At 44.9% G+C, this 22,482-nt stretch overlaps 1 protein-coding gene across 4 annotated transcripts in view; it reads right to left on the minus strand.

The window, feature by feature from the left end:
* The window catches only part of KIAA1671, a 72,562-nt gene that overhangs the window by 26,470 nt on the left and 23,610 nt on the right, over positions 1-22,482 (minus strand). For 3 of the 4 annotated variants that reach the window (XM_083803741.1, XM_083803743.1, XM_083803742.1), the window contains exons 5-6: positions 19,077-22,271; positions 18,301-18,426 (exon numbers count right to left, since the gene is read on the minus strand). In XM_083803741.1, coding sequence (XP_083659867.1) covers positions 18,301-18,426; positions 19,077-22,271 — 3,321 coding nt within the window. The remainder of the gene's footprint in view (positions 1-18,300; positions 18,427-19,076; positions 22,272-22,482) is intronic. The other variant, XM_083803744.1, reaches the window with a different exon arrangement.

Here is a 22,482-nt window from a genome sequence, read left to right on the forward strand (position 1 = left end):
CCCGAGATTTTCAGGAAGAGATTTAATGGAATGAAGAGTTTCTAGACAATACTTCATGAAATGGTGCTCGTGTAAGGTTTCACTTTATCTGAGGTGCTATCTGGAAACACGCACAGAAGTGCATAGGGTTTTCTTCCCTTAAGTTTTTTTTTCCTTCAAGTTCAACTCGATCAACCCGGAACCTACCTCCGAGGAAAACTTCAGTGACAGCACATAGCATTCCCTACCCTGTTCTTCATTTCTGAACACATTTGTTTTGAACATTCTCAAATTAGCAGGCTAATAAAAACCCTCAGTGTTGAAAGGGAATCCAACCAATAGAGAAAAACCTGTTTTTCCTTACATAGCTCTTCCTTTTAAAGAGCTACCGAGCTGTTTTACGGAAAGAGGTATCTTTGATCAGATATCCCAAGAACAGGGCTTTCCTTTTTTTTTTTTAAAGTAACAAACATTTAAAAAATATTCTGACTCTGTCAAGAATAATGCTTCACCAATGATGAAGACCCTGCATCCAAGGTTGAAATTTAATACTTACTACCCATTTTTATGCTGCTTAATCTAAGCTTTATATTTCAGATATCCATGCATGTGCAAGCACAGCTCTGTGCGTGCTGCAGTGCAGGGATTCTTCACGAGGCAGTTTGCTATTTCAGGGGGCGATGGAATCGGAGCCTGAAACCACCTAAAATAGCTATGGGAGAGCTGGAAGTAGCTGCTGCACAAGTTGGTCAGCAGCCCCTTCACCCCAAGAGGAGACACGGGGTTTAAGCATCCCTCCGGCACAACACCATCCCCAGCTGCAGAGATGCACGGCCAGGTTCAGCTCAACATCCACAGGCGGCTTTCTTACAGCCTGCTACGAGAACACCCTGCACGGGTATGCGACCTGAAGGACCTGAGAATTTTGCTAGAGAATGTATTTTGCTTTTGTTTTTCGGACCTCCCTTGAAAAGAGGTGTCACGTCCACTTTACCATTTACATCCCTAGAAGCCTGCAAAACTGCTGATTTGAGCCTATGTACAGTACTAAATTTAATACGTTCTGGCTACCACGTGAACATATTGCCAGATATCCAAGTATACTCAGCAGCTACATTATCGCTTAGCTTTACATTTCGATTACCATCTTGGCAAAGTGCTTCAGGAGATAGCAAGATGTGCTTTCACCATCGGATTCCAATGGTTCCAGATCTCCCCACCCTCCAGCTGAACCGCAGGGACTGACGGCACGGTCTCCTGCTGAGCCCTGCACCAAAACCAGCCGAGGTCAGAAGCTGCGGGGAGGCTGACAGGCAAAGTCAAACTTAGTTTCCTTAGACAATCCATCTGAAAATAAGTGAGCTACGAAAAGATGGACTGCCACGTGCAACTTATTTGGTTTATGTTTCAGGAATGTTACTTTACTAAAATGCATCTACATAGCAATTACATGGAAGAAACATCCTGAAAAATACCTCTCAATGGACCCTGCTAAAACTGGACAGATTATCTCACAAAATAACCCACCAAAACCTCAGAGGACTCTGTCACATCACCCACCCAAAACTAAAGAGCCCTAGAGAAGTCCAAAGGATGGAGTTTACAAAAGCTGTAGGAAACTGAGCAGCAAATCATGTCCGGGGGCTTTCCTAATTGAAGTGAGATTTCAACTGTGTGAGGGGTACATGCCACTGCTAAAAATAATTTTAAGACATAAGTCTGTTTCACAGTAGATTAACGACTATTAGCATAGCACAACGCAGATGTCGACGAGCAGGCTGACACACAGACCTCCTGCACATGGGTGCTCACACCACAGACCAAGCAAGCCCACCCTGCCCAGGGCATGCTAATTTGTTCTCTTTTCTTCTCCAAGGCTCCCCAGAATACGATGCTCTGCAGCACTCCTCACCAACTTCCCAGCTGGCAAAAGCTCGCGAGTAGACTTTAATTAAATAACAGCATGTGGGTTACACACAGGCTCTATTTACTTCTTCTCTGGCGAATCCACACGTCTCTCTATAAACATCAGCCTACAGAACATCGCTCAGAGCCATGCAGATGTTCCCTCACTGTCGCCCAGCCGCTTCGGGCCAGCAGCAGTGTTTCTGGCTGAGTAAGGTTTGTTCCGCAGCAAGCACGGCAGCAGCAGATCTCCTCCCCTGACGCCCCCCGCCGCCTCGCGCTGCGGCCGCCCCGGGTCTGCCACGGGCCTGCAGCTCCAGGAGAAGGCCCCGCGCGCGCCCGCTGCTCCCAGCGCTGCGTGACTAATCACCGCAGCAGTGAATGGGACCTCGTTATTCAAACATCGCTGGATGCTTTCGTTATTAACATCTATTCCACCCACAACTCAAAAATACGTTCCTGCACAAAGACATAACAACCCCTGTTTTTCCCCTCGTTCAGCAGAAAACAAAATTCTACCGCTAAATTATATTTTCCAAAAGCTGCTTTCGGCTCTGCTGGAGCTTTACTTGTTCTCACATACATACAATTACGCTAGCGACTCTACGGGACTGGAGGGACAAGTTAAAAGCAGGCCCACACATAGCCCACTGTGAGAGGCCATGGCAGCGCGGCCCTCCGTGTGCCGCCCACCACCGCCCTCCTGTCAGCACCGGCCTGCACGGGGCTGGGGAGCCCACCCAGCCCAAGGCCTCACCCCACCGAAGGGGCTGACCATGACTGGGGAAATCTCCACTTTCCTCTTGTGGGACCCTCAGTCAGGAAGCTGTTCTCCTGATGCTCACCTCCCTCACAAGCCGTCAGAACGCTTGGTAGCATTATTGACCATTTGTGCTGTTCTCAAGTATTTTACATTCACAAATATCGTGGTCAAGTCATAATTATGACAGCTCCAGCTCCACCCAGGGTCTGTTCGGCTGTCCATCTCTGTTAGGGTCACTCTTCAGAAACCGCTGAGGAGCAACGCCTGTGCTGGTACGGCTGTTCTGGCCTTGCACTGCACACCGACTCATTTGGCTTCATTAGAGAGAGAACTTAATTTCACCTGTTGTGTTTTACATTATGGGCTAGATAAGGACACAGCACTGTGGTGAGCCTAGCTGCGTGGCTCCAGGCTCGATTACTCCCTGGGTTCCTCAGGCACTACAAAACAACTTCTTCTGATATGCCCCTTATTTTTGCCTCAGTACTCTCTGTTTTGCCAACTGAACTGTTATGCTCAAAGAAGGACCATGCCACGGTCACCACAAGCAGTCTCTGGTCAAGTACAAAAAAAAAAACGAAATGTTGAATGAAGCATGTGTTTTAGCACAAGGACTTTGTACAGTGTCTACAAACAGTGAAATCTCTTGCGTAAGCTGAAACATCAGGTATTTCATTAATATTTACCCTAAATATTTGTTTTCTACTCTTACTTTCATTTCCTTCTGAAACTGAGCAATTTAAGCTCACATGTACAGCGTTAATTAATGCTTATCCAGGATTTAAGACTGCTTGCATTGGAACTTGACATTAAAGCCATCCCCTCATACACATAGACAACAAAAAGAGACAGAAAATCCATTTCCAGCCTGTTCTTTCTTACATTTGTTTAGCTGAGGAGCCCACAGAGGCCCTACAAACTGGTGGACAGGTGGAGACAGCAGCAGCAACAGGTTCTGGGTCAACGTTTGGAAAGCTTACACAAGCACCCATTAATACAAGAGACTTTTAAAGGAAGGTGCTGAAGTACTTCATAAAACATCTCATCAATGCAGTCCATGGGTATTTTCGTAATCTTTATTTTAAACAGAGGCAATAATAACCTCAGAGTGGCACTAATTTCTCAAAGAAGTAATGCATTTCAGCTGTGGGTAAACAACCACAGTTTGGAATTCAGTGCTAGTGGTTTTACAGCCAAATACTTCAATGTTTGTATAGACTGAAGGGAAAAAATGAAGTTTCTTGATACTCATGCATCACAACTGCAAAGAGGCCCGTGCAACAGAACACCAGCTTTGCAACTGGCCTCGGAAATGTGAGCCCCATCTGATCTGTAACGGGGCACCAGGCCTCTATAGTCATCACTCAGCCAAATGAGCTCCTTAGCAAAGTTTGTCCTGAAGCTAGCTTGCGTTCTGTTGAAGACATCACATTCCTCCGCACAGGTGCCCGCACAGAACATGCCACTTGAGGACAAATACTGGCCATGATCTCATCTGCTGCCCCACAGCAGAATGGCACGGCGGCAGTGCCAGGAGCTGCTGACAGCCGACTGCTGAAACCTGACGTGACAGACCCGCACTGCACACCTTTCTGCCACAGGTACCTGTGCTGGAAGCTCACCCACTTTACATCATTTGTATTGACTCAGGGCATTTCAGCCTCCTCTCTCTGCCCACGTTCATCACAGGTAAAGATGAGTTGGGGTTCGCACCATGAAAAGAAGCAGAAAAACATCTGATGCTCCAGAAGCAGAGGCTGAAACAGCCAACTCCAAAGAGAACTAAAATGAGAGGATTCAGAAGCACGAGGGCAGGCCTTGACAGTCTACAACCCCAACCAGACGGCAACGATACTAAAAGGGTAAACATCTCATACCTTCCTAGCAATAATTTATTAAAGCTAAAGGTAATGCCTGAACATGTATTCCCATCTCACCCGTGTATTCTGAGAAACAAAATATTCTCTGCAGCATAGTGAGAATTGCCAAACAGCATGAAAAACAACAAAAAGCTGAAGTGATACGGATGATTAAACTTTAGTATGCTATGATTTGAACCTTTTTTTTAAATACGTATATAAAAATCTACTACTTCTAATACCTTTAATTCTTTAATCTTTTAAAAATAGAATGATTCAATCTGATCAATGAATTTGGAACACAGATTAGACAACCACACTCTTCCAAAAAGACAAAGATTAGAAATGGTGGTGAAACATCTTTGTCCTCTCACGCAAAAAGCACGTTAGTGCATGTGAAATGAAGCTTTATACCACTGGGGTATGTTTTGCAATGTTTGCTAAAGAAGGCCACATACTGGATACATTTAATCTGCCTGGAAGTCCGCCCCATAGGAACACGCGGTCCTGAGCTGTCATCACGCGCTGCCTGCCTTTGTAAGCTCTCATCCACGTTCCCCTCTCTGCGACCACCGCCCTTCCTACTGCATTTCGTGATCCCATGCGACTTCAATCCATTGTTTCAATTACAAGTCGATGAGGGAAGGTTCATCTTACTGTTTCTGTAAAGCACATGCAACACTCGCGAACATCATAACAACAACTAAATCAGAGCACTATCAGCTCAGTAAGATAAAACTCTGTACCTTACGTCCTCATTTAAGAGGAGTCACATTTAAGTACGATATACTTACACTTCTTACGAATCCCAATCCAAAAATGATAACAGAAGGGAAGGCAAAGGCACAAAGCAAATCTTACCAGGTTCCAAACGCATTTGAAAGCTGCACTTTCCTCCGACTTAATCAGTATTAGAAAATCCAGATAAGAAAAAAATTAAATTTGCATTTGTTATTTTCCTTATAGAACTACTCTTGTGATAAAAGAAAAACATTACTAACATTAATAATTTTCATGACAATACAAACACTTGTTTTTACCTCGCAAAATAATGTACAAGATTATTGCTGTAAAGTGCACTTATTCTTGTATGTTTTGCATTCATTTAACAAAGGTGTGAACCGATTAATCTATTCTCTCTCTTAAATACACTACGTCTATAATAAATTGCAGTTAGATGAAATAAAAGAGGAACGGGAGCATTAGGCTAATAACAACATGCTTAATACATCTTATCTCTATCCGTGCTAAGCTTAGACTGCAACAGGGTGGTTAATTACTCTGAAAAGGCAGTCTTACTACCACGGTCATCTTTGACGGGATAAGGGAAAAACTGCAGGTTCACATTTTATTTGTAATCAAAGCAGAAAGTCGGGTACCCATTTCTCTCTAAAAAAAAATCTGTGCACTTTTATCAATAGCACATAATTATTCCAATTATTAAAAATATGTAAACAAGTTAGTTGTGAGAATAACTTTTAATGTAAGCTTTTAAGCAATTTAAATTTAAAATGCAACAATGAGAATGCTAAAACAGTTCTTCTGAAAATGGTAATTCTTTTTGTCCCCCAAGCTTTGTTTCTCTTGAACTTAAGAAAGGCCCAGCTAAACATCCTGAACACACACAGCTTTTGTACCTTGAATTGTTTCAGTGTAAAACAAAGATATCAATGTTAAAGCTTAGGGAATGAGCTAAAAATATACTATGATGTTTGAAAGCTCATGTACATAATCATTCAGCACTTCCCTTCTATCTCAGCTGAGGAGGAAAATCTGAAAAAACAAAGGAGAAACAGGAAACTCCTACAGCACAACTATTCTGGAAAGTACTTAAAACATTTTCTTTACATTTACTTACGTCAAAAGGAACAAGTCAAGCAAAAGAGGGATAAATAGGATTTTTTCCCCATTTTCACCAATAAAAAAAAATCTACTGTTACGAAAAAAAATTGTTGATAAGTATCACCATACAAATAATAGACTTTTCATCCAACATGGGCTGAAAATTACAAATTAGCTACACACTTACAAAAGCTAATGCTTAGCTAATTGCTATCACCTAAGAATATCATCCTCTCACCTTCTATGCCTCATAGGGCATAGAAGGTAAATGATGACGAGGAAAAAAACAAGCATAGGGTCAGGTTGTTACTGCTTGAAATGACAGCTGGGAACACAAGGGGCGTGCGGGAAGCCTCTCGCTCCCATCAGAGTTGATCGAATGTATGTGCAAACAAGAAAGGGCCAAAACGAAGAGCCACTCGAATCATCTCCTTTTCTTCGCCTGTCTGAAGTCTCACTGTCAGTTCAGCCCCGTGTCCCAGCAGTCGTTCAACTCCCTCCTCACCAACACCGCTGTGCAAGGGCATCAGAATGCCACGTCAGGGACGATGCCAGACTCCCAGCTCTCGTTCCACCTCCTGATGGTTTTGCCACCCAGCTAAATGCAGCCTGCACAGCTCAGCCAGCCTCATGTCCATCTGCACTGGCTGCTCGGGATGCGGCATTCCCACCTGCAGCTGCTCCAGGAGCCCTTCTGCGAGAGAAGCTCTTCCCTTGCGCACGGCTGAGCTTCTGGGGAAGCAGGGTTTGGCCCACGCACGTTGCAGTTACGAAGCAGACCGAGCGCTTGGAAGACATCTTCTCAAACCTACCAAGACATTCTAGCGCTCCTTGGCAATGCCACACCTGAAGTAAGGTTTGCTTCAGGGGGTCGGAAAGCACAGGCAATTCAAAACACGAGGGCCAATTTCAGAAGACGGACCGCACGCTACAAAGAGAACAGTATGTTCTCGGAAAAGTTAGATGTGCCTCAAAGCATACTGCTCTTTAAAGTCAGTTAATGCCAGGCTTATCACTTCTTAAGTGATGCATTTCCATCATCCTTTCAAAAAGATAAAATATGGAACTTTTTATTACTTCCTGGCTAGAGAAATTTGGTATTATTTTCTCCCTTACAGAATGTGCTCAGGTAATCTCCAGCTATTGAAGGTATAAATGTGACTTTGCGAATTCAGAACCCACTCTAAGGGAAAAGCGCTCTTTCGTGCAAGGCGCTACTTTCGTCAAAGAGCAGGAACAAGAAACTGGAAAGTAAAACTGCATCTGAAATCACTGCAGCTGTTCTCGGCATAATCCCACGCCTGCCTAACAAGTGCCTGAACCACCTTCCCTCCGCACAGCTGGAAGCGCCGCACACCTCGCTGTTCTTTCTGCTTTCGCCCTGCAAAACACGACTCCACGCATCTTTCATTTACATCAACCACTTCTAGATCACAGCGAGCAGAACAAACATTAAGAGAAAGTTCGTACAATGTGTCCTTCATCCATTTTACCTTGCGACGTGCCGTTTTTAATGAAAAAAGCAATAGCAGTTACAAGCCACTGCTGTGTAACGAGCACCCTGAGCGTACACACTTCCATTGTTTCCTGCTCCGTGCTCTCCCTGCCTCCTCTTCCCCATCGCCCAGCCATGCTTAGCGCCAGCTCCATGTCCCCAGGACACGGCCAAGGCAGGACCGACTGCTCTTGCCCCGGGCTTCACCCAGCCACCACCGGGCTCCTCCGCAGCCCCAGCGCTGGCAGGGCATTAAAACACCCCCAGCTGTAAAAGGCTGTGTCAAACTGCTCATCAGTCCACTGCTACAGGCGGGGCCTTCATATTTTTTAGACGAAGGGCATTGTCCCCGCTAGGCCTGGGGCTCCGTGGAGTTTAAGTGGCTGATTTGCTGCAGTCCCTCCTGCGTTTGCAACCAGATCTGCCGCGTTTCCTGCCCTGACCTGTGGAGTGCTGTTGAATTGTGAAACAAATCCGGAGTTAGATCCAGCCTCATCTGACATCTGCAATCTCCAACTCTAACAATCAAAACTTGCCAAATATGTGGATAGCAAATAACCTATGCTGCCTCCACAGCACTGCGTGTATTTACCAGCCCCAGCCATGAATCACTAAACCAAATACTACATTTTTCCGAGCTTTATCCATGTTTAAGATTTACCTCGAGTTAATTTTTAAGAGAAGCCTTGCACTACAGTACAAAGTCCCCTCGTGTCTGGAGGAAAGCCTGCTACAAAGAACTACTTTCTCCGTGCTCAAGCTGCTCTCTGAAATGCCGTTTCCTTTCAGTACAGTAAACACGCACTGGCTGTATTAACAAGTCCCAACTGCTGAAAGAACAGAAACAATAGTGGGAACTTGGCTGTCGCCCAGCGGTAATGGCACGGACAACAGCATGGGAAAGCAGGAACTGAGTCAAAACAACTTTATATCAAAATATTAGTAGAGAGGCAGTGAGGTTACCTCTGGTCTGTGTGTGTCGATGCGGTTTAACAGCCCCCTTCAGCCCTGCATCAGAAGCGTGCTCACTATTTCGGGTGCCCAGAGCCCGACACGCTGATGGGCAGGTGCAGGCAGGTCCTCAGCCCCGGCTGCTCCGAGCCCACAGCAGCAGGGTCCCTTCCAAAAAAAATCACCAGGTCTACAAGTGGCTGCGTCTTTCTGACCACGATCCTTATTGCACCACGTTAACCTAGAATGCACTATTTCGTAAAAGCATTTCATGGTAAATTAAACTTAATCCCATTCCTAATTGCGACAGGCTGCCGGGGATGCTGTGCGTGCAGCGGCGTGCACAACAGCTCTCCCTCGCGTTCCTGGGGGGAACGGGCTGCCCTGGCCAGCTCTGCTTGCTCTGCGTGCTCGCAGCAGTGACTCAGAAGTTAGGATTCCTCTCCTACGACAACATTCAGGAATTAGGAGAATGGCTATCTAAACAGGTTTTCCCCTGTAGCAGTGCTTCGCTCGCTCTTAGATCCCCAATTTGCAGCCGACATCAGCACAGCAGGCACACCTCGGCCACCACCCGAGGAGGGGTTTGTATCTCTGCAAAAAGGTACCCGAAATGCAACCGCCCGGTCACCAGAAGCAAGCCCCGTAACAGAACAGCAGCGAGCTTCATCCCTAGGGAATCCCCAGGCAGAAGCCACCAAGGGAAGGCTGGGGCAGCCGGCACGTGGAGCTCAGAGCGGTGCTCGCAGCCTTCTGCCATCGCCGCGCCGCTGCAGTGACACGCAGTGGCAGCACGCTTATCAACGACCCGTCGCCTCCTTTGCGATCATCTGGTGAAGAGGTATCAAAGCAGTTTTTCAAAAGCACCTTGTCAAAACAAACTCGAAATCTGGTTCCTTCCTGCAATAACCCTATCTCCTTTCAATTTTATAATGACTGTTTAATGGCTGGCAACAAAGAATGAGGTCTTTTTCAACCATCACAGCGCTGCAGCGTAACATTTCATTTAAAACATGCCATCTTCCTTTGAATGCTTTCGGGACGCGTTCACCACTCAGACGGACAGGTGCCAGGCTGAGAAGCAAACTCCTCAAGAACAGCACAAGCGCATTCCCTAACCTCACTCCCAGTGGCCATACCAGAAGGCCCAGCCTCGGCCACCTCCACTTCAGCTGAGCACCGCAGCAGCACACGTGTGGCACAGCAACGCAACGGAGATTCTCTGGTGCCAACAGGGTTTCATCTTAGTGATCTCTGAGCCAAAAAAAATATGTTCTGGGTTAGAAACATGGAAACAAAAGACACTGAGCAGAAAGAAACCCAGCGCCCTTCTAACCCACATTTTGACCACGTGGCTAGGATATTTTTGAAGTTTAACTGGAAAAGTTAAACCAAACACCACTTAACTAACTGAAAAGAACAGTGGATAAATGTACAATAAACTTATTTGAGATAGCCCCATCCCACTCCATAAAAAAAAAAAAAAAGTGGAAGAACGAACACTGGTCTCCTGCAGGCTTTTGGGAACAAAAGCAAACTTCATTTTGTTAAAAGTGGAGCCAAGAGCGATCTTACACCATACCTATTGTCTTTTCATGTTCTCAGCATCTTCAGGCACTCGCCTGCCCTACGTGATTTTCCCGTCACCCTCAGCAGATGCTAATGAAGTACCCGTTTTAGGAGGTAACCATCTCCTACGTGGGCTGGGGGCATCCAGAAGAGGCAACATCCACCTCTCCCTGGGGACCACGGTGCTCCCTCTGGTAGCTGCTCTCATCTGCTGACGTTACCCGTCTCATCTGGCTCGACCGGCACCCACGCGGCTCGCCGCTGAGCCCCAGGATTTGGGTTTCCGATCACCTCAGGCACCGCGGCCATGCAGCTGCAGGCCCAGGAGCCCTCCGAAGGGCCCAGCCAGGCCCCTCACTGACCGTCCGACCGGCCAGGATGTTCTGCGGGTGGCTCAGCAGAAGCAAAGTCACAGCTGGCTCCTGCCCAGGGCACTAAAATCGCATCTAACGTGGCTCGCATCCCGACAGCGACCCTGCTCCCCCTGCAAGCACAGCAGCGTCTGCTCGCTGTCAGCCAGGGCTCCGATTCTTCTCCTGCGCCATCCACCCTGGAGCAGATCCAGAGCCTTATCTCTTTTCAGATCTGTCCCCACCGCAAGAAGTCTGGCCTCTGCATGCCGACCTGGCTTATATTACCCAGTGCTACTTGTAACTGATAAATTGTTTATCGGTGTGCTCCTACAGTAGCCTCAGATACATTAAAAAGAGATTACATCATGAAATTGCAACAGCCCACAAAAAAAAAAAAAAACTGGGGCAGAGCAAGAATTGCTCATAACTTTGAGATGGTTACAGACAGGAACAGAAGCCACCGGGAGCACTCACTAGTGGCTGGGCCCGCAAGCAACCCAAAAACGCCGGTTCCTGGGCCGAGGGCATTACGAAGGCACAGGAAGCCTCGCCGCTGTGGCTGCGTACCTGATGCACTGGCAGCCCTGCCCGATGCAAGCAGCTGAGCAGACCGCTGAGCAGCTCCTAAAGGATTTCTTATCCAAGCCAGACCTAAAGATGTCTTGTATCAGCTGCAGCAAAGCTCCTTGCCAGCTGTAAAAGGGATGGTGGATACCCAATGTACCCTGGAAGACGCTCAAATATAATAGCACAGGTCACTGAATGCCTGGCACTCGAATGCATAATTACAATAATCAGCCAATTAAAGATGATGAACAGATCAGAGCTAGGAGGAACGTACACAACAGACCAGGGAAGGAAATGATGATGTGGTGAATACCGAGAGCTATGACTCAGTCTCTGAACCTCAGCTGCTGATCTAGAGACCACCACAGCATTTGGTGAGTAAGAGTCCTGCTCTTCCCCCTCCTCCAAGAGGCATCAGCTCATTTGACCAAAACCAGACTCTTGTATCATCAGCCAGGAACTTCTGGATTCTTGAACCACCATGCTAAGGATTTATAAAAGCCTTATGAAGCCATCTGCAAGGCTCCCTCAACACTTCGCTTTCATTTATGTATTTTTAGCTAGCTGGTACAGTTGCAGCAATACTTCTCAGAAACTTTTGCAGGTCCATCTGTTGTCACCAAGGATCCAAAGCTCACTCTTCCCCAGGAACCTGCTTTTCAGCAATCCCTGTGTGAACGTTACGGATCGCAGGTAAAGACACCAACCAACAGCTGCAGTATTTCACCGTCCTGCAGCACGCCTCATTAACACTGCCATGATCCAGGTTTGATAAGCTTACTTTTCTCCTGATTATTACAAGTCTAATTGAAAAGCAAGCTCAAGATTGAGTTACTGTACAGAGAGCCACTGAGCAAAGCCTTTTGCCCTGGACACAAAGACTACTTTTCAGAAATGCAGAGCTCTCACTCCACACCCTGAGCACAGCACACAGACTTCGCGGTCAGTGATCATTTCCTACTTACTCGGCTGACCACAAACACCCTTGTGCTCAAAAAGCACTACGAAGATGTTCTTTCAAAAACTTTCCTACACATCACAACAATATCCTATTTAAAGGTAAGAAGAGGCAACAGCAAGTAATTAGCTGACGTCCTGAGGGGGTCTAACAATTCCACCGCTGTGTAGGAGTCAAACAAATGCAGAGCTGGGGAGATGGAATTATCAGTAACTTGAAACATTAACTATAGAAACGGATTTTCATTATAATATTTTTAATTAAGTTACAGCTTCTTCAGGCATGTCTAACTAATGAATAAAGTATTTTAGCTCCCTAAAACAGATTAAATAACACAAAGCTTGACAACTAACCCCAACATCTCCAGTTACTCCTGATTATACATAGAGAGAACTGATAAATAGCTCCTTAGCAGCCCCCAGCTGCGACATCAACACAAAAAAGTGACTGCAGTGCTTTTCCCTAAAAAATGTGGGTTTTTTTTGTATTTTGGTTTTTGTTTGTGGTTTTTTTTTTAATATTTTATGAGTGTCATAATTGTCCTCCAATAGGTTCTTGCACAATAGCAGGAGAGCATACACCAACTAAAACGCCTAGGGAATACCTGAGGGCCTCCAAGAGAGCGTGTGTACCCACACACAGAAAACGTAACGAACCTGTCCTGTTACACACTAGCACCACACAAAAACAAGACGCTTCCTGGTGATCTCCTGGACTGATCTAAAAGGTTTTTATTCCCTGACCGCATGGAAAATTACCAGACACATGTGATGGCAAAAAGCATTCAGAGACCTTTCAGACTCCTCACACTGGCAAACCACGAAGAACGTCCACCGGCTGACAGCACTGACGAAGCAAGGTGTATCAGACTAAGACGCACATATAAAAGTAAGCTTCCACCCTAAAAGTCTAGCTAATCAAATTAAAAAAAAAGTAATCAGGAAGTGTCCAGAGAGTTCCATATTTGACAATACTACAGTCTCCACTGGAAATAGATGTTAAGTGCCCAGTTCAAGCTCTAATCTCTCTCCCAGCCACAAAGAACTCAGCGCAGGCAATCTCGCTACCGATCAAAGCGCATACATGGCAAGGTTTGCAGAATTAAATGCTAAGAGAGAGGAACTGACTCTCTGCTACACTTTCACAATGAGCCAGCAAACAGCTAGCATTAAAAGGTGTAAGTGTCGGTGTGTGTTTCATGCTCAATTTACAGCCAAAAAGTTTACGAGATCAATGCAGACAATACCACACACAAATGAATGCTGATATTTGGTTAGTACAGAAGAAATTAAAACGTATTACATTGGAGCTAACTACTTTAATTTTTTAAGTCTTTATGAATAGAAATTTCTCTTACAAATGTGAATCTATCTGACAAACAGAAGTCGCCGTGCGGCAGTAACCCTGCACAGCTGGCAGGCTAGCGGTGAAAGCAGCACACCAAAAAGAGCTTTTCATCGACAAGGAGCCTAAGAGTTGTTTGAAGAGGAAGTGCACACTGAGAAAGGGAAACCTACCAAAAGAATCGGATTAAAAATACGTGAGGAATTGTAAAGATACACCATTCTAAAGGCATTAGCACTAGCTGTTTTACTTAAATAGCAGGCAGCAGGGGAAGGAAAGCCTTTGGAAGCAGCCATCTCCAGACCCTAGGATCGCTTCTAAACAAATGGGGAAGGCTGTCTCAGACGGACAGTCTGCAAACTACAACTCCCATGCTTAGACATAAACAAATTTCCATTATTAAGAGTGCTTTCTGAAGCACATTTAAGCAGTCTGCAGTCCCCTCGTTTACACAAGCGTTAGACAAAATAGCCTCTCACACCAAATAAATGTTAAAATCAGAAAGATCGGGAAGAAAGCGCACGGCAACGCCATTTCTGCATACGAACTACCTCAGGATTTTTGAAAGCAGTTAAAAACGTCCAACTCGTAAGCGCACTTACCCACAAATATTGCAAGAACTTCAACAACCGCGGGCAGTAGTAATACTCCATTCTTCCAGAGCACAAAGTTAGCACAAGACCATCCTCATTAGACGCCGGCTCCCCCCTCTCGCCTCCTCCAGCAGAAGTTGAAAGCACACCGGGGCGATTACAGGCAGCGCGGGCAGCGAGCGATGTTTATCAGCATCCACATCCCCGCCGAGCTCTGCGCCTTTAACAGATGCTGTGGCTACTTACGAGCAGGAGCTGAGCTCTGGCAGCATGTGACTTAACCTCTTGTTATTTAGCATCTCGCCGCGCGGAGTTTGCCCGTCTCGTTAATCCGTAACGTGTTAGGCTAGAATTAATAATAGCACTTGGGGCTGCGTGCCGAAAAGCCCTTCATCTGGGAGGAAAAAGAAGCTTCTAAAACCAGTCTGTTTTTTGCAGGCTGGGGTTACGAAACGCTATTAACGCCACCGCCGTGGTCTAGATTGCGAGCTGACCTTATTTGTTCTGTAATGTGCAAGGAAAAAAAAAAAAAAACAGACATGAAAGAAAAGCTCCTGCTTTTAATATAAAAATGCCTTTGGTAAAGAGGAAGCAATAGACACAACAAGTGTCTTTTTATATACGGCTGGAATGCTCCCAAGAAGCGAATGCTACCAAAAAAGGCAAAATCCCGGCCAAAGGAGGCTGACAACCAGCACCGGCCTCCGCGGGCACCGCTCGCAACAGGAGGCTGAGCCACCGGGCGCTGCCGGGGCTACGCGAGGGGCACAACCGGGAACGGCAGAGCTTCCCGCTGCCTCTCCCTTTCTGAGCTCTGCCTTTTTTAAGGAGAAAAAGAAGGGCAAACAACAGAAGGTGGCCCAGGAGGACCCCGGTGACCCCCAGGGTGACACGGCCGAGCTGTGTCCCACAGCCCTGTGTCCTCCTGCTGGAAACGCTGCTTCGGGGCATTACGGGGAGCGCTCCCACCGACCGAATCACACCTATGAGATCTCCTGCAGCCAACAAGCTCGTCTGATTTTTTTTTTCCTCGGCTGATTCAGTTTTTAGGATAGCAAAACAACTTGAACATGATGGTGTGTTTTTTTTAGCACATCTGTTTCCATCCAGGAAAGAGCGAAGATGTAATATCAGAGGCTTTATCTGACTGGAAGACGAGAACGCTCGCGTTTCACTGGGCAGGGGAGACCTGCTGTGGCCACGCTGGGACAAGCCAAGCTATGAATTCATCTGTGTATGTTTAGAAAATATTTATCTTCTCTCCCCTGCAGTTCATTTCCAAAACAGTTTTAAGAGTTAGCTCATGGTTTCCTTAAACCAATCCTCTCCCACCCACACATCAGTCTCAAATAGTGTGTTTTTATATCACGCCATTATGGGTACCAGATTGTCTCAAAGAAAAAACAAAGTTAAACACGAAAAAAAAACCAACAAAGCACCACACAAGATACCTAAGCAGAGGCTTCCAAAGAAGCCAAGCTTCTGGCTATTCTGTTTCCGGATGAAGGCGCAGTCCCCTCGGCCCCACCGAGGGCGAGCACCTCCTTCGATCCGGGGGCGAGCCGCATCGCACATTCCGCAGTTTTTAGTTCATGAGACTCCTATCGGTCCCGATGACCTCATCAGGAACTGAGGTTGGTGACCAAACACCAGAATTAGAGACCTGTGTCAGCTGAGACGGAACAAGTTGTGAAAGACAATACTTGAAAACCTCTTCTGCAATTCTCGTGGCTTACCACAACGCGCCTCAGCTACAGGGCCGCGGAAGGAGCACGGAGCACCTACAACAGCCTACGAACAGCACTTTTATTCCACAGGCAGTCGCACCCCGGGTCTCAGGGAAAGGCACCCCGCCACAGGCCGGGGCGGGCAGCCCTGCAGACCCTCTGGCATCCGGCAGGCTCACAGCCCCTTCTGTGAGCTCCAGGCCCAGCTGTGAAGAGCAAACAGCTGGAGGAAGACAGCTTCATGTCTACGCTGAGACGCAGGCAGGGCCAAAGCACAAGGTATAAACTGAGCGTTTGACTTCATGAAACAGTAAATATTTTTAAAACAGGCAGGGGAAAGTTTTGCTCTCTTAAATATTTCTGTCTTCAGAGATGCAAAAAAGAAAGTCATTTAATCACATTAACACTATTCTTTTCCTTAATTACCTGTTAGGTGAATGTTTTACACCTGAACTGATTTCCTTCTTTACTGGAATTAGCATGTATCATAGGGCAGAAAGGGGGAAAATCTTATGTTGGAATACATTTACGGAAGACTTCAGTAACACACGACATGTCCCGTAGCACAGCTGTTTGTCACTACTACACAGTAAAAAGCAGGTAACTTTGCAACTAAACAGGCAGGCTAGAAATTATTCAAACAAAACAAGGCCAGTTTTGCTTGCTTCTAATCGTATTCGAAAGGCATGTTAAGCAAAACACAGATTGCATTCAAATTGAGAGGAAATGTGTCACTGGTTTCTCATTCTCCGGGGGATATGTCCGGACATCCCATGTTCCCTGAAACCCGACCTCAGCGCGGCTTTGGTGGAGTCCCCGTCCCCGGGGTATCTGTGGATGTGGCGCTGAGGGACACGGCTCGGTGATGGCACTCGGGATTGGACTGGATGACGCTGAAGGTCTTTTCCAACCTAGATGATTCTCTGACTCTATTCCTCCACCAGAGGGAAGTATTGCAACGCACAGGCAGCAACCACCGCTGTATTTTCTCCAGATGCGCACAAAGGTGTTATTAACCTCAGTGCCAGAAGCAATAGCTCTGCTCTACAGTCTCCCTGCAATACCCACGTGGGGCTATGGAGCACGCCGACATGTGGCAAGGTTCCCACCTCGCAAACACAAGTTAGAATCACCTCCCTACCTGCTCGCCCGCAGTCCGTACACAGAGGACCGTGCTCTTCTTGCTAGCACCGCACTGAAGAACAGATAGACCACGCCTGGGCTTTGCAAAGCAATATAGGCGAGGAACTTGCTCGGGGCCTGCTGGATTCCAGAGGATGCCGGACACTTGAGCGTGAGTAATCACAAAAAGAGACTCTCTGAAGGGAGCAATACATCCTGTCACCACACGAGTGTGCTAGCAGACTAAGAGGAGGGATTAGATTTGACCTTGGGACAGGTAAGAGCAGTGACCTCTTTCAGTCATCTTCTCCATAAAAGTAGAATTTTGAAAAGATGCAGGATGGCCAGATTTTCAAAACCTACAAATGTGTATTTAGAATCATAGAGGAGTGCTCTTTGATGCAACTGCAGTATTCTGGCATATCAAAACCATTTCTATGCACAAGGTGAGGAAAAAAAAAAAGGCACAGCACTTGCCATGAATTAAAACAAACCCTTCCAGTAAGGAAGGATTTCTTTGGCAGCAGCACTGTCTCAGAATGATAGAATTCTGTGATGATGATACGCTATAAAAATCCTTTATTTTCCACAGAAAATACTGATGTTTCATTTCTTGTGCAACTTTTTGAAAGGTTCAGATCTTTGCTCTGTATTACAGAACATCAGGACGTAGGATGTCAGCTGTCTCCTACTGTAAAATGCACCCATGGGCTAACATCAAGAAGTCCTGCTGCAACTTAGGATAATATTGCCTAACAACTGAAGATGGAATTTACCCCAAAGGACGCATATTAGAGACAAATCAAATTACTGAAAAAAGTCAGCTGTGATTCTTCACATAATTAGTTGTCTATTGCCTACAGAGAGAAAATTAAACCCATCATTTTTCCAGATTATGACATGGTTCTATTTGCAGTTTTCCAGAAAAGATCACAATAACCAATTTTCATTATCTAAGCAGAGAAAAACAAAAAGCATTAGTGATCTAGTCCCACGCCTTAGGAGTTCAAGGTGAAAAATCTTTGTTTAGAAAGAAACATCAACAAGCTGCACAGTTTATGCTTATGTTTGAAGATATGGCATAGACCAGCGTGCGGGAAGCGTTCTCTACTAGAGAAACTTCACAGGAACCACATCTGCTCCTCCTGCTAGGAAGGCACTTACTTTTTTTCACAGCTATTTGCAAAAAGGAAAACAGTTCTGAATGGAGTAAGCCAAGCCGCACCTTCCTTATGTCTCCCCTATCCCAAGAACCTCCTCCAGAACAACATACCATTACGTTCTCCGTCCTTCTGTCTTTATGAAAAAAGCTATGACTTCTTCTCTGAGTAGAAACCAGTGAAACCTCTGTTCTGTCTGCTTTTTCTGAACTCTGCTTGGTCCACTCTTTCCTAGAAGCCTGTTAAAATAAAGTTATAGACATTGTTAATAAAACATGCACACACATATGTACATACGTAAAATGCCCTTTTGAATGAAAACAGAGAAAGTTGAAAACAAACTGCAAAATGGAAAAACATCATAGCCACGAATACCCAACAGGCTATGCATTACATGAATTAGCCTGTCACTGTTAGGGGCAACCACTTGCATTTCACCAACATCAATACCAGCAAGTGAAGTTTCAAATGAGGGCAACTCAAAGAAAAAAGCTTCCTTCAGAAAAGCAAAATGAATACAAGAACTCCGAAAAGATCAACACTGACAGCTTACAAACCCAAGCTAGTTCTTTTCGAACAAAGCTGCAGTTTGCAATTTAACATCCTAGTGTTCAAAGCATTAATAAAACATGTACGCATTTTAAAGCTTTTTCAAGCTCTCCATAGAAATATCCATAAGTATTTGTGCATTTGAAACAAAACCTAGTACAATACAGATTCCACAAGGAAACAGACCCCAAAAGAAAATTAGATCTACTGAAAAGTTCACACCTGCTCACTTGCAACAAAGTCACACCTAGCACTCAGAAGCTATATAGAGACATAATTAAATCTTTTCCTTGCTTTCATTTTTAGTTACAGGAAACACTTGGGTACCATTTGGCAATACCTTTTTATCCTCATGGAAGAAAGCTTCTGACTGCGGTGACAGCTTGTTTTTCCACCCATTATCCACACTTTCCAAGGGGAAACTTTGCCGGGAGCGGTACTGATCCTTTCTTCCCCTTACTTCTTGCGTGAGCGGTAGATTATCTTTTCCTTGGTGGCTCTTTTCTGAGTAGGATCGTCTCAAATCTGGGGGTGCACTTCCTAAACCAGACGTGTAGTTCTTCCAATCTTTTGTTTTGCTTTTCACCTTGGAAGAGTCATTGTCACCCATCACCTTATTTGCATCATCTTTGTCCTTTATTATAGAGATTCTTGCTACGTTTTTGCTCCAATCACCTTCTGGAGACACCTCTGAGAGCTGTTCTTTTGTGACCAACCTCTTCTGTAAAAGCCCATCGTCAGCCTTTATGGACAGCTTGGAAGCAAAATTAACTTCCAACTTCTGGTCTGCAACTGCACTTACAGGCTGCACCTTGTCAATTACAAATTTTGAACTTTGGTTCCTGGAAGCTAAGTTCACATCTTGATCTTCATCAATGATGAATGTTTTCTTTGCTGTGAACTCCGCAGGAGAATTCAGAAACTTGTCTGAAAACACGCTGCTTGTATTTCCCCAGTAAGGGGGGCTGAACTTTCTGTCTTTGGACTTCTGTTTATCAAACTCAGGGCCACTGGAATCCAATTTCTCTTTGTTCTTTTCATTTGCAATTAATTTCTCTGGCCTGTGGGACTCTTCTGCACAGTCACCTTGCTTGTTACTAACAGAATACTGATCCTTCCACTCTTTCCAGTGATAGGAAGTTGTCTTATCTGAGACATTTCTTTTGTTCTTTGCTTTGTTCCTACTGAATGAACTGTGCTCTTCAGAGAACTTGTCTTGAAGATTACCGGCCCTCTTACTTACTGATTCTTCTTTATATTCTGCCATAAGGGCATCAATATCAAGAATTTGGGATCTGTAGCCATCCTCAGCCTTCCTTCCAGATAAACCATAATTATTTTCACTGCTCTTCTGCGTGTCTAGTTCACTGTCTTTGTGTAACTGTGCAAAATGCAGAGGGGATCTGAGTTCATGGTAAGAGGAGACTTTTCTTCCGCTACTTTTGAGATCAGTTTGAGCTGTATTTCCCAGTTCCTGTTTTAAAAGCAAAGCATCAACATCTATGATTTTCTCCTTAGAGTGATCCAGGCCTCTTTCATAATACTTCTGGTTATCCTTCCCAGATACATTTAAGTTACCAAACGCACTGTTTTTGGAAGAAGCATCATCTTTGTCTTCCTCTTTGATCCAATCCTTTTTGACATATACTTCTCGTGACTCTTCCCTACAATTTGTACCTGTTGTATTTTTATCTGTTTGCTGTAATAAAGGTTTGGACCTTCCAGAAAAAGCAGGATCCAGATTAATTGCTCCTCCGTCACTCGAGCTAGAAATTTTACTAGTTACACTTGCACTAGGAGTACCCACAAAGCTTTTCTCTTTTCTGATACCAGGAATCTGGTAAGTTACTGCAAAATAAGTTGCCTTTGGTTCAGAGCTAGAACTCTGTTTTTTCAAGTACTCATCAGAACTGCCAACAACAGTTTGGTTTGCCTCACTTCCTTCCATCTGTTCTTTGCTACTTTTCTTTTTAACTGAACCTTCTTCCAAGTGCAATGGATCTGTCCGACTCAGCCTGTTTGTATTTTCAGGTGTGAACCAGCCAACTTCTTCTGCCTTGGTAGAATCATAAGGCAAGGTCTTCCTTCTCCATCTTTCAGAGATCTTCAAGTCAGAAACACTACTTCTGGTTCTCCTGACTTTTTCTTCTGGATCCACTACTTTTATTACTTTGTTCTTTCCTCTGTTTTCAGGAGCTGTAATATCTAAGCTGAAGTCTTGTTCTTTGCGGTTTGAGTCCAGACTTCTCCTTAAAGCAAAGGCTCTAGATTTCTCTTTCACATCGGGATTGTGGCTACTGGAAGACCTACATAATTGTTCACTTAAAAGCACAGAAGAAGATTGGACCCCATACTTCTTTACATTGGTTGAAATAACTTCATGACCAAAGCTGGTTCCAAATTCATAGTCTGTTCCTCCTCGTCTAAAACTTCTTTGCTCAGAGGAGTGTTTGATCATATCAGACCTCCCTGTTTCGTCCATGGAGGAGACTTCGCTCTTTTCATTTTTAATTTCAGAATGTAGCTTGCTTATTTTTTCATTTGTTCCCAAGCACTTACTTTTGTTTATAGAACAAGGTATTTTCTCAGCTATTAATATTGGATCAGTTTCAGTTTTATCAGAGTCTTTTCTCTGTTCAGATAAAGTGCATTCACTGGAGAAATAATCGTTATGTTCTCTAAAAGCAGACCTGCTCGGAAAAGCTTTTACATCTTTAGAATCTGAAATAACATTACCTTCTTTCAAGTAGTCACTTGTTCTGTTTACCCTAGCTGACTGATCAGTGTGTAAAACATCCCCATCGCTTCTCTGCTCTTTCACAGATGATTTTCTAGTTCTAAGTGTCATGGCCTTTTTTTCAGGAGCCATCGTAATGGCTTCACTAAGAGCTCTCTCACCACACATCTGAAAGACTTCATATCTCGGCTCAATCCTTTGGAAAATAAAAGACTCCTCTGCATTTTTTGGAGTGGATTTTTCACTTTTCTCAACTGAAGGTTTTTCTAATAAAATTCCAGGAGTCATTTTCTTGCCATCACTTGAACAAGCTGGTTTTCCACTTTTTTCTAGGTCAGCTATATGCTTCGATGAATCAGATTGACTGTAATGATCCTTCTTTACACCAGTGGTCTCCTCCGCTTCTCCCATCCACGACCTCCTGTTATGCCCCACCACATCATGCTTTGCTTCAAGTTCGTTATTCATTTTCAGTGGAGGACCAGTTCCAGGACGATCATCAGCAACGTTGTGCCTCTGAACATTATGGTCAAACATGGTGGCTCGGACAGTTTTAATGTAGGTCTTTTCCATAACTGTGGTTGGCTTTAATTTTTTTTCAAAGTTGCTTGTGAACGAGACAGAATTTTCGTTTTGCTGAGAAAGATGCTGGCTATCTCCAAGGAAGCTTCCCTTTGTCTCTGCCTGATCAGTTTTGTTTGTTATTTTTAAAATCTGCCGGGGTTTCCATGGGTTCCCAGTAGCATGTGCCTCAGTGAAATCTGTGCTATGAGCAAGCGTGATCTCCTTACTCTGGAACCAGAAAAACCCAACAGTTAACATTGTTACACATCTTTTAAATAAAATAAGTATCACCTACTCTGTGCAACACAGCCTGCACAAGTTAACAACATCCCTGTTTCTAAACACAAAATTCATTGAGATACAGGTGATCCAAGCAGCACTGTGCGGCTCCAGTCTGTATTTAGATTACAATCACCTCAATGCTTTACTTTCACTTTTAGATCAA

This window comes from Anser anser, assembly GCF_964211835.1.
Source record: "Anser anser genome assembly, chromosome: 18".
NCBI classification, from domain to species: domain Eukaryota; kingdom Metazoa; phylum Chordata; class Aves; order Anseriformes; family Anatidae; genus Anser; species Anser anser.